At 38.4% G+C, this 19,209-nt stretch overlaps 2 protein-coding genes across 4 annotated transcripts in view; one reads left to right on the forward strand and one right to left on the reverse strand.

The window, feature by feature from the left end:
- TAX1BP1 (Tax1 binding protein 1) overlaps positions 1–12,975 on the forward strand; it is a 76,771-nt gene extending 63,796 nt beyond the window's left edge. Inside the window, exons 15-18 of one of the 3 annotated variants that reach the window (XM_039229846.1) lie at positions 621–774; positions 1,359–1,507; positions 11,146–11,228; positions 11,860–12,975. In XM_039229846.1, coding sequence (XP_039085777.1) covers positions 621–774; positions 1,359–1,507; positions 11,146–11,228; positions 11,860–12,061 — 588 coding nt within the window. In that variant the 3' untranslated portion in view covers positions 12,062–12,975. Of the gene's footprint in view, positions 1–620; positions 805–1,358; positions 1,508–11,145; positions 11,229–11,859 lie in introns of all 3 variants that reach the window. The other 2 variants (XM_039229845.1, XM_039229847.1) reach the window with 2 other exon arrangements.
- Positions 12,976–14,740: 1,765 nt separating this feature from the next.
- Positions 14,741–19,209, reverse strand: part of JAZF1 (JAZF zinc finger 1) — a 346,073-nt gene continuing 341,604 nt past the window's right edge. The window contains exon 5 of the mRNA XM_039229915.1: positions 14,741–15,960. Coding sequence (XP_039085846.1) covers positions 15,784–15,960 — 177 coding nt within the window. The 3' untranslated portion in view covers positions 14,741–15,783. The remainder of the gene's footprint in view (positions 15,961–19,209) is intronic.

The following is a 19,209-nucleotide window of genomic DNA, read 5'->3' on the forward strand; positions in this document are numbered from 1 at the left end:
ATGACCATGAGATAATGACCTAAGCTGAAATCAATAGTCAGATGCTTAATCAACTGAGCCACCCAGGTGGCCTATATCTGATATTTTAATAAATGTTTTAATTGATATTTTAATAAATATTTTTATTAATATTTATGAGGGATGAGGTCTGCAGTTTTCCTGTGATATCATTGTTTGGCTTTGCTATTAGAATAGTGCTGGCCGTATAAAGTAAGTTCAGAAGTGATTCTTTCTCTGGTTTTTAAAAGAGCTTTACATGGGATTGGTATTTTTTAAAAATAAGTTTCATAAATGTTTATCAGAGTTCACTAGAGAAGCAGTCTGGGTGGTTTTTGTTTTCTGACTTTTATTGATAGCTAATTTGTAAGAGATGCACAGTTTCCTCTTAGCTCCGTAAAAAGGACACCTTCTTGGCACAAATTTGAAAATACATTGGGCTTTTTTATTCTGCCTTCTGATGTTGGAAGGGACATTTATGAGAAATTGAGAACCAGACTTTTACTCAACATTCTTTGAACATAATAGGGAAATAATTTTATTATATTTTGGCCAAATGTTTAATGCTGCCCTTATTATAAAATATTTCATTGCTTATTCACTTTTGGTTTTGTTAATTTTAGGAGTTTAAAAGGAGTCTAGAAAATCAAGAAGAAAGGAAAATGGAAGGTCAGAATTCCCAGAGTCCTCAAAAGATCTCACAGCATCTCAGTCCTTGCTCAGAGCAAAATGGTCATGTTGCTGCAGTGCCAGATATGCAGCCAGTTCTGCAATATGGTAATCCTTATGCAGCACAGGAAACGAGAGGTTATTAAGTTTTTTGGTTTGTATGAGATTAGAGAACTATTGGTACAGTTGACTCTAATAGAAACATTATCTTATTTATTCATTTCCTAAAGCTGTCTCTAGACCAAGATTCTTTTAAAGTTTATTTTTGAGACAGAGCACAAGCGGGGGAGGGGCAGAGAGAGAGAGGGCGACACAGAATCTGAAGCAGGCTCTAGACTCTGAGCTGTCAGCACAGAGCCTGACGTGGGGCTCGAACCCAGGAACTGCAAAATCGTGACCTGAGCCGAAGTTGGACGCTTAACCGACTGAGCCCCCCAGACACCCCAGAAACATTATCTTATAATCAGTAGTTTTAATGTTTAACTGGGGCTCATCTAAGAGTGCTGTACCATGAGTGAGTAGTCTTTTTGCTTATTATAGACAGTTCTTATTTTTAAAATCAACCGGGTTAAAAAGTCATGATTTTTGTGATGCACTAAAATGGTTCTTACATCCTGTTTATCATAGCTGTACATAAAGATTCTCATTTTAATACCAGGTTTCATTCTACCCTTCCAAAATGTTTATTGCAGATGGAGCAGATGGTGCTTTTTACCCAGATGAAATCCAAAGGCCGCCTGTAAGAGTACCTTCTTGGGGAGTGGAAGATAACGTTGTCTGCAGCCAGCCTGCTAGAAACCTTAGTCGGCCTGATGGTTTAGAAGACCCTGAGGATAGTAAAGTAAATTGAATTTCCATTTTCTGAGTCTGTCCCTTTTATTTTTTGTTTCATGTAGAGAGTTAGGTTTGTGGAAGAAGAGAGTGTGTGTGATTGTGTATAGGTGTGATTGCTTACTTAATTTTTGGGAAAACTTGCTCTTTTTATTTAAATTTGAAAAATTAATATGCTTCAGACTTAAACTTTAGTAGGATTCATAACTAAAGTAAAAGATTTAGTTGAGAGGATGACCTCAGAATATCATAGCTATCAGTTTAATCTTTAAAAAGTGTTTTTGAGATATGATTGACATCTAACATTAGTTCAGGAATACGACATGATTCCATATTTTTATATATTGCTAAATGATCACTACAACAAGTCTAGTTAACTTTCACTATCATACATAGTTACAAATTGTTTTCCCTTTTTGATGAAAACCTTTAAGATTTGCTCTCAGCAACTTTCAGATGTATGATACATTATTATTAGCTATAATCACAGATTAATTTTCATTTACTAAGTAATTCTTTTGAATGTTGATGTACTAGGTTGGAAGAAGCAGTGTTAATGACAATATTATGCTTCAGTTTTTGTCTCTTACTTTTAGCATTTATACCTCACTTTAAATTTTAAGATGAACTATATAGTAATAGCTAGAAAAAGTGCAGTGTTCTATCATAATTTTTTTCTTACGAGAAATAATTTTTTAGACATCATTAGTATTTAATTTTTCAGCAACCTAATACTGATTATTGAATTAGTTTGTGTAGCATGCCATTTTAATTTTTATTTCATTTAAGAAATTTCTTCACTTTTTAATAATAAATTCTTTTCCTCATAGCAGCTGTTTTTAGATTTCCTGGGCATTAAGATGAATTTAAAAGAAATGCTTTATTGTGCTCTTTGCAAGAACAGCAGTATCATGACCTGTTTCTCATTTAATCTAGTTTGCTGCATTTAATTGCTATTAACCTTTGCAGAAACTGATCAGTGTTCAGACAGGCATGATTTTAGCCCTAGTGCTCAACACCCATAATGGAGAAAAATGTATTTCTCCCTCCTGCCTTTTGGCCTTCTATGTCCATTACTGGGAATAATTAGGAAAACTGTCAGAACTTTTGTAGCCTATTTAAGGTCTAGAGTGTAATCTTCCTGCTTTTTCACACCTTTACTTCACATTTTGCATATTTAATCTGATCATCCTTGGCACAGATGTTACGTGTGACAAGCCCTTCTCTTCCATAGTCATCTGCTTCAGTTTAATTAGCAGAATGTTCTTTCTGATCTGTGTGCTTTGCCCTCCTGCAAACCCATGAGAAGCAGTGTTAGAGTCTTGTGCTCATTTGCTGACATGCTTAGATTTGGTAATGAGATGGAAGGACTCTTAATAGGCATACCTTGGGTAATTGTATTTTGCAATCAGAAGATTTTTTCACTTTAGACAGAAACTAATTTTTATGTACATTTAGACTTTTAAAAAAATCTTGTCATTACAATAGTCACTTGCAAGTAAAGTATTTTAATGAATAATTTTTAGAATATAAAAAGCAGATTTGAGTTGACCTGTTCCTTTTCTCTGGTTCCCTGCCCAGGGAGTAATTAACAACCACGGGACCTTGGAGTCAGGGTTGAGGCTGTCTGTTCTTCAGTCTACTCCAGTCATAAACTTGCCATATCTCCTCCCTTCTGCATCAGAAACTGGTCAGCTATCAGATCAAAAGACTTTTGTGACTCCCTTTTCCCTAGTAATTGTAGTAGCAATAACTATAGCATAATAATTATGATAATGGTGCTTGACTGTTTAAATATATCAACTCGTTTATTCTTCACAGCACTCCTATGAGGTAGGGAACTATTAGGACCTTTTAATAATGGAGGAAACAGAAAGATTAACTGGCTTGCTTCATCACACAGCTGCTTAAGGGTACAGTCAGATGAAAATTTGGACCTCCACAGTTTGGCTCTAAGAGCTGTGGTCCTAATCATCTCTTAGATAGACTGAACCAGAGGTTCATTGCATCTTCAGCAAAATTTCTTATGACACCTTATAGGCAAAATAAATACTAAACAATTTCCTAATGAATGTAGTAATCCTGAATTCAAAGAAAAAAAATCATATGCACACACACATATTCTTTAAGCTTATTTATTTGTTTTGAGAGAGTGGGAGAGAATCCTGCTCTGAGCATGGAGCCTGATGTAGGGCTCGTTCTCATCACTAGGAGATCATGATCTGAACCAAAATCAAGAGTGGATAGTTTAACTGACTGAACCCTCCAGGTGCCCTGAAAAATTTGTAATTTTATTTCACTCTTAAATAATCACAGTTATTAATGGGATATATGTGGTGGTTGACCACTCTACAGCTGCTTAAACCTTGGAGTCAGATTGGACAAGCCACTTTCGTTTCCTGATTCACATTGATTTTCACAAAGCGCATGCTTTATATTTCATCAACAGCCAAAAACCCAGCTTCTTCTCAAAGATAAAAGTGTAACTGAAAGGAATGTAGCACTATCTAATGTTGAAATTGTGGGCTATCTTAGGCGCCTTAGCAATGGGAACCATGTAAACCCTTGCTACTCAAAAATATAGTACGTGGTATCGGTGTCTCCTGGGAGCTTGTTGGAGATGCAGAATCTTCAGCTTTACTTTGTACCTAGTGAGAATCAAACTGGATTTAACAAAATCCTTTCATGATCATATGAATCCATTCATGATCAATAGAGTTTGAGTTGCATTGGTCTAAACATCCTAAGTCCATCATCATTCAAGACTGAATTACATTTTCTTTCCTTAACACACATCCTACTTTTTAGTTGTTTTTATGTCTTTGTTCACTAAACTCTTTGGACTGGCTTTACTCCCTTTCATCCCTCTATCTCTGAAAGACTAAAGCTCATACATTCTATTAGTGTGTGCTTTGTTTGCAGCTTTCCTTAAGATTCCTTCACTATGAATCCTTGAATGAACACAGCTTTGTTGATGAACATTTTTTTCCTATGAGTGATTCTCAAAAAGGGTCTGTGACTCCAAATTTATTAAAACTACTTTTTGAAAGAATCAGGGCCTCTTTCCTGTCTGTCATGGTGCATTTGAGTTCTGAATTGGTGTTTGTCTTCTTTGGGTAAATACCTAATGTATGATTACTGGATCGTAGGGTGTTTCTATTTTCAATTTTTTGAGGAACCTCTATACTGTTTTCCTCAGTAGATGCATCAATTTGTATGCCCACCAACAGTGCATGAGGATTCCTTTTTCTCTACATCCTTACCAACACTAGTTGTTTCTTGTATTTTTGATTTTAGCCATTCTGATAGGAATGAAGTGATGGATGATTGTGTTTCTGATTTGCATTTCCCTGATGATGAGTGATGTTGAGCATCTTTTCATGTGTCTGTTGGCCACCTGAGTGTGTTCTTTGGAGAAATTGTTGTTCATGTCTTCTCATTAAAAAAAAAAATTTTTTTATTGTTTTGAGAGAGACAAAGGCAGAGCACGAGCAGGGGATGGCTGAGAGGGATGTAGACATAGAATCTGGAGCAGGTGTCAGGCCCCAAGCTGTCAGCACAGAGCCTGACATGGGGGCCTGAACTCACGAACTATAAAGTTATGACCCAAGCCAAAGTTGGATGTCCAGCCAACTGAGCCACCCAGGCTCCCCTCTTCTGCTTATTTTTTAATTGGATTATTTGTTTTTGGGGGGTGGGGGTTGTATCAGTTCTTTATATATTTTGGATACGAGCCTTCTATCAGACATGTCATTTGCAAATCTCTCAGTAGGTTGCCTTTTAGTTTTTTTCTAATTTTAGAGTACAACCAGGGGAGAGGGGCAAAGGGAGAGAGAACCTGGTTTTATTAGTTTAAAAAAAAAAATTTTTTTTTTAATGTTTATTTTTTTAAATGTTTTTTTTATTTATTTCTAGGAGAGAGAGAGAGAGACAGCATGAGCAGGGGAGGGTCAGAGAGAGAGGGAGTCACAGACTGAAACAGGCTCCAGGCTCTGAGCTGGCAGTCAGCACAGAGCCCGAAGCGGGGCTCGAACCCACGAACCGCGAGATCATGACCTAAGCGAAAGTCGGACGCTTAACCGACTAAGCCACCCAGGCGCCCCTTAATGTTTATTTTTGAGAGAGAGAGAGAGAAACAGCACAATCAGGGAAGGGGCAGAGAGAGAGGGAGACACAGAATCCAATGCAGGCTCCAGGTTCTGAGCTGTCAGCACAGAGCCTGACACAGGGCTTGAATCCACAAACCATGAGATCATGACCTGAGCCAAGTTGGATACTTAACCAACTGAGACACCCAGGTGCCCGTGTTGGTAGTTTTTTGCTTACTGATTCAGTTTTATTGCTAGCTATCAGTTGGTTCAAAGTTTCTATTTTTTTCTGCTTTTAGTTTTGATAGGTTATGTGTTTCTAGGATTTTATCTTCCAAGTTGTCTAATTTGTTGACCTATAGTTTTTCAGAATATTCTCTTAGAGTTTGTATTTCTCTGATGTTGGTTGTTTCTCCTCTTTAATTTGTGATTTTGAGTCTTTCCTGTTTTTTGTTTTTGTTTTGTTGTTGAGTCCGGCTAGAGGTTTATCATCAATTTTTGTTCTTTTGAAAGAACTAGCTCCTGGTTTCATTGATATGTTCCTTTTTTTTTTTCTATATTATTTCCCTCTAATCTTTATTATTTTCTTTTGCTTATTTCAGGTTTTTGTTTTTCTAGCTCATTTAGGTGAAAGGGTAGGTTATTTGAGATTTTTCTTGATTCTTGAGGCAGACCCATTCATTATAAACCTCCTTATTAGGACCACTGTTGCTGCATCCCAAAGATTTTGGACTGCTCTGTGGTCATTTTCATTTGATCCCATGGAATTTTTAATTTCTTCTTTGATTTCTTAGTTGGCTCCTTCATTGTTAGGAGCATGTTATTTAGCCTCCATATATTTGTTCTCTTTCCTGGTCTTGTGCTTTGTAGTCAGAAAAGATGCCTGGTATGATTTCGATATTTTTGAGTTTGTGGAGACCAGTGTTTTGTGGCCTAATATGTGGTCTACTCTGGAGAATGTTTCATGTGCATTTGAAAAGAATGTATATATATTCTGCTGTTTCAGGATGGAATATGTTAAATCTGTCTGGTCCAATGTGTCATTCAAAGCTCACTGTTAATTTTCTGTTTGGATGATCTGCCCATTGTTGTAAGTTGGGTATTAAAGTCCCCTGCTATTATTATTCCATTACTGATTAGTTCCTTTATGTTTGTTATTAAGAGTTTTATGTATTTAGGTGCTGCTCTGTTGGGTGCATGAGTATTTACATTGTTATGTCTTCTTGTTGGATTTTTGTCTCTGAATTTGACTACTATTGGTCCCTCATATAAATAGAATCATAGAATTTTTTTAAAGACTGGCTTATTTCACTTAGCATAATGTCTACAAGATTCATCCTTTTTGTGATGTATCAATTTCCTTTTTGAGGCTAAATACAGTATTCTATTGAATGTATATAGCATATTTTGTTTATCCATTAATAAGACATTTGGGTTATTGCCACTTTTTGGCTGTTGTAAATAATGTTGTCATGACCACAGGTGTACAAATCTATCTGTAGAGTTCCTGCTTTCAGTTCTTGTGCATGTATACCCAGAAACAGAATTGCTGTTATCAGAGGGAAATTTTATTTTTGTAATCATGATTGCGTTTTTTTTTTTTTTTAATTTTAATAGTTTATTTTTGAAACCGAGACACAGCATGAGTGGGGGAGGGGCACTTAGCCTGGGATGCTTAGCCTACTGAGCCACCCGGGCATCCCTATTGTGTTTTGAATTTAGTATGATTAACCTTACTATGGTTAACACTCTTTTATTGTCCAAGAGATTAACCTATCTTAATGCTATTTCAGATATTCAAGTTGGTTATATACTTTAATAAGAAAACAAAGAATTATATTTTTATTCTTTTTGAGTTATTTTTTATTTTTTAATCTGTACATCCAACATGGGGCTTGAACTCACCACTCCAAGATCGAGTTGCATGCTCTTCCAATTGAGCCACCCGGGTGCCCCAAGAACTTATTATTTATTATTATTTTTAATGTTTATTTTGAGAGTGAGCATGGGAGAGGGTCAGAGAGAATCCCAAGCAGACTCCTTGCTTCGCACAGAGCCTGGCACAGGGTTTGACCTCACAATTGTGAGATCATGACCTGAGCTGAAATAGTTGGGTGCTTAACCAACTGAGCTACCCAAATGCCCCTGCTAAGAATTTTTTTATAGACTAGATTTTGAGTTGGGCATCTGATGAGAAGTTTTTGAGTTTCATATAGAGCTTCAGTTTACTATAGCTTGTTTCCTTTGTTTTATAATAGAAATAGTTTCCTGGTGGGTCTAAAGGCAGATGAACAATGTAAAGTGGTTTAGATGTTTTGGAGATTAAAGTGCTGTGTAAAATATTTTCTTGAAAAAAGTTTTAATTGGATTTTTCATAATATTTCTCAGTTTGGCATTCCCAATAAAATTTGCTTACAAGATTATTTTGGCAGTTTAGCTAACAGACTAGGTGCTGGTATTTTAAAACCTGTTAGAAATTTTTTTTGCATTGAAAACTTGCAGTACTAAACTGTTGATTATTTTAGCAGTTTGAGGAAGAAATCTTTCTCAAATACAGTCCATGATTCTCTGCCTTCCTAAAGAGTACCTAATATAACTTGATGGTTCAAGTTTATTAATTTAAACATTAACATAAACATAAAACATGTGTTCATGTTTTGTTAGTAAAGCTGTGTGATCCAGTACTGAAAATATTGGATGTTTTGATTTCTTGTCTGCTTTTCTTCTTACTAGTGACCATTTTTTGTTGCTGACAGTGGGCCTGCCTGAATAGCCTTACTTCCCAGTCTAATTTGTTATATTTAATCTATTATGGCTTTGGAAATTAATTAACCAATTTGATGAGTGAAATAGAATAAGTGCATTTGTGAGTGAAAATTTGGTCATTTTCCATGTTAGGATCAGAAGACTTGGTATGAATTGGCTACTCCGAGAACTTATAACCTGCTTTCTGATTTTGAATTATTCTCTGAGTAGGTGATTTTTCTTAATTTGTGAGCACTTAACGTCTCATTATAACCTCTAAAATTCTACTCTTCAGTCCCTTTCCCTTTTTATTAGGTAATAGGCAGTTGGAAGATACAGAATAATAGGGTTATCATTACCCAATTATACATGGCTTTAGAAAGTATAAAGGTAAAAAAAAAAAAAAAAAAAGTATGAGTTGTTTCCCTCCCTTTCACCTGAAGTTTAACATGTCAGATTAGTTAGGTTGGTCTAAGTCTAGCACTTGAGCAACAGACTCTTCTTGTTAGCTAGTTCATGGAAGCACTGAATTGGTGTAGGCTCTAAGTTATTCCAGAACAGGATAAAAAAGGATATGAGATTTTTGGTTCCATTATATTTTTGACCCCTAGAAAGCTGAGTTTTATTATAAGTATCCATCATCAATAATTTTGATGGTGGAGCATCAAGATGTTTCTTTTTTCTTTTCCATTATTTTCCTTAGATAACATTTCAAAATTTGAAGTTTTATGCTTTTTTCCAAGATAATTGGGAAAATTGTGTTCATTATCATTTTATATGTTGTTCCTTAAGCAGATTCATTGTTCAAATATGACTGCTGGAAGCCCTAAATCTGGCGGCTAATGTGGCACAGAATCAATATTTATAGTCCTAAATCCTAGGTTTAGCGGATTCAACTACTGTATCATCTTACCTCTGTGGTACCTACAGATTTAGAAGCCATCTGGGTTTTTGTTATTTGAAGACTTAATATTCTTGAAGTTTATAAAGTCTTATATTAACCCCCAATTTCTCAGTCCCTCATTAGGTTATATCTATGATGTTTCGTGCAGTGAATGGTTTCCTCTTGACTGTGACCACCAGGGGATTGAAAAGCATGTGCAGACTCATTATAATCAAAATGTTTTAAATTTTGACTGCACCTGATTGTGAATTAGTAATACAGTTTAGCAGTTAAAATCACCTCAAATAGGCCACTATGGAGACCACAAGGTATCACTTACACGCACCCTCTACCACTTTACTGACCAAGAGCTACTTTGAGTTTGGGTCAGGTCAACTTCCAGTTTATCAGTAAATGTAACCTCTTTTAATCTTACTAAAGATTAGAAGTTGTTTTTCTGTGTTTGTATCTATTTCCCAGTTTGAAAACTTTATGAATAAAGGAAACCGGGATTATTTTAATGTTACCACACTGAAAAAATATGTACTCAATCATATGTAAAGAAAAATACTCTCTTGTGATGAATATGGGAAAAAAAGAGATCTCCCTTACTCTTTCTTTGACTACTTAGGAAGCAATAATCCATCAGAGTAATACCCAGGTAACCTCTCCTACCCCCCACCTCTGATAAAAGAGAACTCAATTTTTCCTTTGTTTCCTTCAAATTTCACAATGTGTCCACTTTCTTGGCACCTTTTCCCATGACAGACTTGACTACTTAGCCCATTTGTAGTAGCTCTGGAACACGCATAACTACCCAGCTGTACAGAGACTTCCATCAGTGCCTGCCGTACCTGTTTATGTACTGTTCATGACACAAGAGCAGTTAACAGGTGCTCATAGGAAGAAAGCACACGGGCACTTTATAACGATGTGGCTGGTTTTTGATGTGAAGTGAGTTTATATTTGGCTGTTGATGTAGCTCATACAGATCTCTAAAAAGTGACCACAGAGATGTGGACATGGAAATCCAAGCCAGCATTTTCTTTGTTCAAACTGATTTATAGATTTTTAGCAATCTTCTTTGGCAATCTGTTAGATATTTAATACGGAATTTCCCTCTTTCACAACAGGGTTTTGAGGCCCGTAGGTTGGTACATTTCTCTGTTTTAGCAGTTTTCCAGTTTGATTTGCACACGTGTGTGTGTGCGCGCGTGGCGTGAGTGCATGCATGTGCACAGGCACGCCCAAAAACATATACATGCAAACTTGTATTATACTAGGTTTTCTTGATAATTTCTGTGTATCATGGGATGTATGTTGCAAATTTATTGAATGAGAATAATAGGAAAAATAATGCAGTCTTAAGATTTTTATGAAAGTGGTCACCTAATGTATGGAACGATAAAAAGTCAAAAGGGTACCTATGTGTAACAGGTTTAAAAAAATTTTATGGATCTGTACTTCATACACACACGCACGCACATGCGGTACATTCTGTGTCCCACTGTGTAGTGCTTTTTTTCCCCCAAGAAAATAAGACTTAGTCCATAGTGAATGCTTTTAGGTTTTGTTATTTTTTTAAATGTTTATTTTTGAGAGGGTGGAGTGGGGTAAGGGCAGAGAGATTAGGGAGACACAGAATTCATAGTAGTCTCCAGGCTCCTAGCTGTCAGCACAGAGCCCGACACGGGGCTGGAACCCACAAGCTGTGAGATCATGACCTGAGCTGAAGTCGGATGCTTAACCACTGACCCACTGCCCCATAGTGAATGCTTTTAAAACTGACTTTTAAACCTTTATGTGAAAATCTAATTGGTAACAGAAGTAAAATTTTAAAAAGTATAATCTTAATTCCTTTATACTATGCTTGAATTAAAGAACATTCAGTTTCACTCTTCTTAAAAGTTGCAAAATTATTTTTTTACTTAGGAAGATGAGAATGTGCCCACTGCTCCTGATCCTCCAAGTCAGCATTTACGTGGGCATGGAACAGGCTTTTGCTTTGATTCCAGGTAATTTTTCTCTTTCTTGTGTAGTCTGGGTTATATAGATTAGTATGAGTAATAATAGATTATTTCTGCAAGTATAGAAAGTTGTTAGAAATGCATGTGATTGGGGCTGTACCCTGGACCTTCTCAACTGAAGACTTGGTTTGGGTCCCAGCAGTATGTGTTTTAACATGCTTTCCAGGTGATTCTGATATCAGCATGCAGTCCTTTGAAGACCAGTGCTCATGATACTCTTAGTGGTTCAACTGAATGAATTCTGCAGGGAAATTATAAGTTCTTTTCATCTTTACAGTTTTACAAAAGGCATTTTCTGTTAAAACTTAAGGAGTTTTGTCATTAAGCTTCCTTTTATATAATGTGATTGCATTTTTGGGCTTTTAATGAAAAGTTTTTGTCAGTCTAATTGTAAAACTCTCAAATTGAGAGATTTTATCAGTGGTTTACATAATTGTCAATAGCAAACATTTAGAAGCAGAAAGAGGTTTCTGGAGTAACTGAAGACTTGCAAGGGAGGTTGTTTAGCGTGAATATCAGCTTACGTAGATCAATGTAACATTTATCTATCCTGAAGATTAGTGATGTTAGAAATTTTACTTACGAGAAATGTGTAATTCTTTCATTTTTTTACTTCAAGCTTTGATGTTCACAAGAAGTGTCCCCTCTGTGAATTAATGTTCCCTCCCAACTATGATCAGAGCAAATTTGAAGAACACGTTGAAAGTCACTGGAAGGTGTGCCCAATGTGCAGCGAGCAGTTCCCTCCTGACTATGACCAGCAGGGCTTTGAAAGGCATGTGCAGACCCATTTTGATCAGAATGTTTTAAATTTTGACTAGTTACTTTTTAATATGACTTAGCAATACAGTTTAACAATTAAAAAAAAAAAAATAATCACCGCCAATAGACCACTGTGGAGACCACAAGGTATCTGTCCCTTCCCTGCACCCTTACCACACTTGTCTGAACCAGCGCTGCTTTGGAGTTCTGTGTTACTAGGGGCAGAGTCCAGCTTCAGCTTATCAATAAATGTAAGTGTAACCCCTGTTAATTTTACCAGCTTAAGGAAAGTTTTTCTGTGTTTGAATCTTTATTTATTCCCTAGTTTGCAAAACTATATGAATAAAGGAAGTGGATTGTTTTAATGTTACCACACTGAATATATATGTGTAGTGTGTGATTTAGCATATTTACAAGTTTCTGTTGACCTTGTTGATTGAGCATGACTACTGAGTATTATGTAATAATTTATCATAATTAATTTGAATACAGAAACTTCCATAATTTAACCCATGAAAGGATGTTTTTTTTGGGTTAACCCTTTAAAAATGGAGCTTGCATGTAGAATAAGATCACATGCTTGCAGTATAGCAAATACTTTTTTATATTTGAAATGTTTGCTTTAGGAATAGAAGGCCTATTTTGCTAATTTTATGACCAAAACATTTTAGAATGACCTGAATGATTATTTTTAAGCCATCTTGAAGTTGTATTTCTGTCTAATGGGAAAATGGAACAAATACACCAGTGTGGTTGTTTCATATGAAATGATCTACTAAAACAGTGGTGTTTGTGGCATAAAATCACAGAAAATGTATCCGTAACTTTTCCACATCTTCCTGATGGAGAACTTTGAGATAAGATTCTCAGTAAGTGACTAAAAATGTGATGTATAAACTCAAATCAGTGTGTTCATTATGTCTCTGTGTAGTTTCATTAACATTAAAGAGGACACATTTTTGGAGATGTGTAATTTCATTGTCAAATTTATTTGTGATAGCTTTTCATTAAGTGTAAAGATCATTAGCATCTTTTTTTTTTGGTCTGGGCAGTTATATTTCTGAACAGTGTTTCTCACATAGTAATTCTTACCATTCATATTTTGATTTTGTAGTTATCAAAATATGTAAGCTTAAGCAAATTAGCTAGGATGTTGACCTAATAATCAGTGTGGTGGCATTTCGGTGTGCTGTGTGTGAACTGTGTTCACATCTTGTTGCGTGTGTTTGTTTCCGAAAGCAGAATTTGTGGTGTTGGAATCCTTTGAAGAGAATTTGGAGTGTAGGGCAAAACAGGCTGTGGCAGACTGGAAGGCAACAGTAGTGAGGACTCCGTGTCTTCCCTCCGGGGAGAGAGCCGTGCAGGTAAATAGGTCAGTGGTGGTAGTCACCTGTCGTGCCAGTTAGCGGCGGAGCATGCCAACCTGAAACTTTCCTCCCCGTGTTGGGGGGGTGGGGGTGGTGGACGCTAATGAAAGTAAAGAGCCATGTTTGTTTTGGGTCAGAGGCAGTTTATTTTAAATGATTTCATTTACATTTATAAGCAGCTTTCCTTGACAGCAATTTTGATTAAGTTGCCTTCAGTTCTAAAACAAACCTCTGTTGCTTTCAAACTTAATGTGCTCTGTCCCCAACAAAACATATGAAAATATAATTTAAAGCACAGTTTTCACAGACACAGTACAACACACTCACTATACACGGTATAACAAAATATTCCCATCCTTACCTGTTTAGTAATACTGTCACAATGAATAAGTAAATAGAAATTGAATTTGTTTTATAGTTGAAAGAAATTTAACATGCACAATGACTATTTTATGACTGTTTAGCTGTTGAACTACTGATCCAGCCTACATTTCTTGCACTAGAAGGAGCGAAGCTAAATAATAATTGCTGGCCTAAAAAAATTTTGGTCAATTATAGGTAGATATGAAATATCCGAGTAGGGCCTTCTTATGCACCAACCTAGTTGCTTCTCATTGTCTGGATCACCCTTTTTAAACCTAGAACACTGTTTATTCAGGACCAAGACCACTCTTCAGAGATCTGAGGAAATTTTTAGAGGGCAGTGTCTTTATAAATACTTTAAATCCCTCATTATGAGGGCTTCATCACTAAGAATATAGAAGCTGACCCCTCTGGCCAGCAGCACGGTCGTCCTTTCACACTGTCTGAAAAATCGAGGAGGGACACCTGCTTCCCAGCTGTCACTTTCATCAAATGGGAACATGGGAAGAAAGTTATTTCGTAAGCAATTCGAGTTTGCTTTTCACCAGTTTTGTGGGCAGTTAGCCATCTCAAAGCAGTTTTTATTGCATAATGAGGCAATTGGTAAACTCTTACATGTTTAAGGAATAGCACTTGGGAGAAAAGAACACTCAAGGCATGATGGTATTGGCGGTGAGGAAAACTTCAGGAATGGTCCAGACATAGGTCACTCTAACAGGTCATATTAGTCACTCTCTGACCACCTGCCGCAAGAAGCACTTAATTGTCAATAAGGCTCAATTTCATATTTCGGCAAAATGTTTTATAAAGCTAAACAGACATCGCCAATGGGAATACAGACCTCTACAATGCGATGGGAAAAGTGCCTTTAAAAAAAGTCCAAAAACACAATGAGCATGAGGAAGAGGCAGTTTGGCGGGGGGGGGGGGGGGGGGGGGGGGGGGGGGGGGGGGGGGGGGGGGGGGGGGGGGGGGGGGGGGGGGGGGGGGGGGGGGGGGGGGGGTTGTCTTAACGAAAACATTCTCTTTGAAACGAGCTTGGAATTTTCTTATTTGCAACCCATAGTTTTGTTAGGGCAGTCATTGCAAGACTTGGCAACACATAAAACATTGAATCTGTTGGCAATAGAGAACTACAAAGTGCTTTAAAACTTCACCTAACGATGAAGATAGAACTAAATTTCACACACACAAAATTTGCACTTAAGTATTTCAAAGTGTTTTCTAACAGATTTCAGGGAAAAGTATTTCACTAAACTGGTTTCTTGGTCCACAAATATCAACAGGCATAAACTGAATCCCTTGCACCCAGCAGGCACTCCATGGATGTGTGTGAAATGAATGCGTGAACTGAATAGACTATTTTGTACAAAAATGCCATTTAGAACACAAATGATTGGTAAGTCAGATGGCAAGATTTTCAGCTTTTTAAGGGGCAAAAGGATTTGCAAGATAATATAAAACACAGAAAGCACACCTTTTATGTATGTTATTTAAATATGAAAATACTTTTAGCATATTATGTTAAACATTCTTATTTATATTTCCATTACCTAAAGTCTTTCTACTCACAAATACTAACTCCATTATGTAAGGCATGATAACCAGCTTGATAATGAAGGTATTATTTTGGTTTTGAACATAGTGAGTTGATGTGTTGAAAAACTTCAATCACATTACAATCTTGGGGGAAAAAACCACCTCAGTGCCAACCCCTCCTCCCCCCAGTTGATATCACTGCAATACAACTAAATAATATGCAACATGCCCTCCATTTTATTTTCTTTTGGGGGAAATGTGCTGAAGAACCTAGAGCTTTTTTTGTTTAGCACCTTATATCAAAGTAATGAAAATGGGTATGATGATTACATGTGCAAATGTACAAAATCATTAACTCTACAAAGATAACATCATTCCAAAATTACAGAAAAATTTTAAAGCATGCACTTAATTCTTTAAAGGGTTGCTGAATGCTTCCCCTGAAAAAAGGTGGCTGTTTTCAAAATCAGCAACTGCTGGTGAGGATTTCTTGGCACAGTAACGACCAGCATGTTATTGCTGCATCTTCCTGATAATCTCAGCCGACACCGGGGGGTGGAAATTGATTGTGTGGTGCCGCAGGCCCTGAGCTGTCTTGTAACTCTTACCACAACGACATTTGAATGGTTTGCGGACACGAATCTGTGTTCTGTGACCATTCTTGGCGTGGTACTTTATGCCATTCACATTCTGTGGAGAAGACAAAGCATCACCAATTAGACACAATCAAAATGTCAGACTGGGGAACACCTTGCTTTGGGTCTGGATTACAGTGGACATCTCCTGGGTGGAGGGGTGTCCAGGGTGGGCTTTGTCTGAGCTCTAGTGCAGACAGTCTGCTGTGATCGTGGGCTGTGCAGACCATGCCTCAATTACTGACAAACTGTACACACAGTATGTATATAAGGAAGCACAGTTCTTCTGCCTAGAACTTTGCTTCCTTTCTAGATCATTTTTTCCACCTGGAAGAGTTAATTAACAGTTATATAAACACATCCTCAGGGTGGCCAGAAAACTGTCTGTCAAAAGAAGACAGGGCAATAGAACTCAAAATGTACATAAATCCTTGATATGGGAGCTCACCTGGTGTTTTGTTTCCAAAGATAAGCAGTGAGAATAACATATCTTGGTTGTAGTTTTGGCCCATGTTCTGCTTTGCACTAAGTCAGGGTCTCTGCCACCGTGGGCGCTACTTGCCCAAATCATGCCCTAGCATAGTAGGGTGTGTTAAACAAGCACCCGTGGGTACATCCCAAACATCGGTTATGGAAGTCTCAGCAATGTGTAAGAGTTCCAGAGTTCAAACCGATGTGCAAATCCCACGAGACACATCAAGTATCAAAATGCTTCCTGCATTTCTTCTAAGACTCCATGCTTAGAATCACTCTGCAGACTTAATTTACTATTGCTCATCCCGATTAAATGGCGAGAAAATAGGCATTGAGTGATGAAAGACTGAAGTAAAAATGACACTAGAGCACAGGTTCTCAATTCCCAGGCCCACTATTGCCAGATTTGGGAGTAAGGGAGGAGAAAAGAATGGCTTGAGACAAAGACATTGAGAACATCACCGGAAGTGATGTCCTAAGCTCAAGTAAAGAATTCCAACATAGCGGTCTTGAACTTTAGCCCTGAGATGCCCTTACTGACCTCCCAGGTACAGGGACGGACAGTTGTTCTGTGAGCATCTAGCACACTGCCTGGCCCTCAGATACTCCATAAGTAACTGTGTGGATTTGCCAGAACATGGTTCGCTATTAATGGAACAAGTTGAAAGTTGCCCTTAAAATATGTTCAGTGGTTATTACGGTTTACATTTCCCGTCTAGAGATCCATAATGCACATTAATACTTTTAAAGTCCTGTGTTCGTTCGAGAACCCTGCTTGACTTAGTTGAACCCAGGGGTGCCAGCTAGCAAAGAGTTGGCAGTGTTGAGAGCCTGACCGTCGTTCATGGAGTCGATGCACAAGGGCAAACAACGTTTGCCCAGAACACCTGGCTCTGGGGCTTCTGCACCTGCGTGTCTGTCCGTCCCACATCAATCCCCCCATGCAGGGCAAGGGAACCTTCCCTCCCTGTTGTTCTACAGGGATGCTGGGGAGAACCTGCACTGCAGTGGGGATGGTGGGGGGAGCAGACAGTGGCAGATTCAGACGCGTTAAGATGATGCCCGCCTCCTGCTGCCCCAGCCATCCCAGCACAAGCGGAGGGGTGGGAGGAAAGCCGGCTGCGTATCCCGGCCTGGGCTGGCATCGTACCCAACCACACGCACCCCCAGGTGAGAACCACCTAGCTGCTACCAGGCAATCCGCAGAAGCACCAAAGATGATAACGGTGTTAAGGTACTTGAACTAATTCAAGTTTTTACAAACATTAGATAAACAAGCAACTAAGTAACAACATAGGAAGTCTCTTGGCTCACAAATACTAGAAATTTGCATCTGCCCCCCACTAACATCCCATTTATTAAAAGCTCAACCGATATATTCACTGAGCACTTTAAGAGTAGGGTCCTTTTCCGTAGATGGAAAGCTTGACTCAATCATTTCGTGTCCTTTTTCCACAGGGAACTTATAAGATGGATTGTTAAAAATCCAGTTTCCCCTGTGTCCGGGTACCACTGCCGCTGTCCAAAAATCGAGGAGACCAAAACTAACTACCTTTGACTAGCACGCGAAGCAGCGCGGCAGCTCCCAGCAGGAACGTGACTTAGATTCCTCCATCCAGGCCTGAGTTTTTATAACCAATTAGGGGAGAAGTTTGAAACCAGAAATTGCTAAAGCCACAGAAGCCCGTCCAACGCGACAGATGCAGAGGTCACCAGGCGAAGGACAAAGCCAGGGCTGGGGCGATTTCAGCAGGTCTGTGGTCTGTTCCTAGCTTGAATGTAAACACTGGGTTCTGAGCCTGGCCGCAAGGCTGTGAGGAGAACACTGCTAAACTCCATATGTTTGCTTTATTACTTTGGAAAAATGAGTAAGCCTGTTGCACATTTGGAAACGTGGCATTTCCAGGGTCGGGCAAAGAACCGAAAGAAACCTACCTTACCCATCTCTTGCTTTGCTGCTGTGATTTCAAATGTTCACAAGTGTCCGTGGGATGCCCCTATCACAGATGTTGGTACAGGCTCTCATGAGAGTCAAGATTGACCCCATCTGTTCACTCACAGAGAGCAATGGGAACTTCTACTTTCTAACACTTGATATTAAAAAGATTCACTGACATTTCTAATTGCAGAGATCCTAAATTAAGAAGTTTGGTCTTTCAGAAATAGTAATAACAGAAATAAATAATGGCAGCCAACTTGAAATGCTTAAATCCTCTGGTCTCCAGAAAGAGGAAAGGGAGTTGGATCTTTGAAGGGGCAAGGTGGGGGGCAGGGAGGGTCAGTAACATGAAGAGCTTCTCATGCTGAGTATTTGATGGCTCCTGTGTACCACTAATGTTTAAGATGAAATGGACACTGAGAAGGTAAGTGAAGCAGGTAAATGATAGGCTTGGAACGGGAACCCGGAGGGATGCCAGATTCCAGAGTCCACATGTCTCCCAGAATTCCACGTACCTAAGGTACTAGGTACTTATTATTTAGTACAAACAGCTGGTGGTCTTTGAAAAATCTTACAAGTCAGGAAGGACTGGACACTACTTTTGGAGAAAACGGTCAGTAAATTACAGCAGTCTGACAGCGCTGGCATGTGTAGAAAAAGGGCAGGGAGGAGGTTCCAGGGAGGGCCTGGGGAGGGGGCAGGCAAGGGTGGCATCAGTTCATTTCCATGCCAGGTTCTACCATCAGGAACTACCTGCCCTGATGAGGGGGAGGAGAACCAGTTGATGGACAATAAACAATTCAGAGACTCTTCTCAAAATTCCACTCCAGATCAAATCATGAAACCTAAAGTCTGGAGGCCAAGACGGGCCACTGTGTCCTCGACAGTATT

The sequence above is a fragment of the Hyaena hyaena genome, unplaced genomic scaffold (genome assembly GCF_003009895.1).
Source record: "Hyaena hyaena isolate Hyena2069 unplaced genomic scaffold, ASM300989v1 scaffold_40, whole genome shotgun sequence".
Lineage (NCBI taxonomy): Eukaryota > Metazoa > Chordata > Mammalia > Carnivora > Hyaenidae > Hyaena > Hyaena hyaena.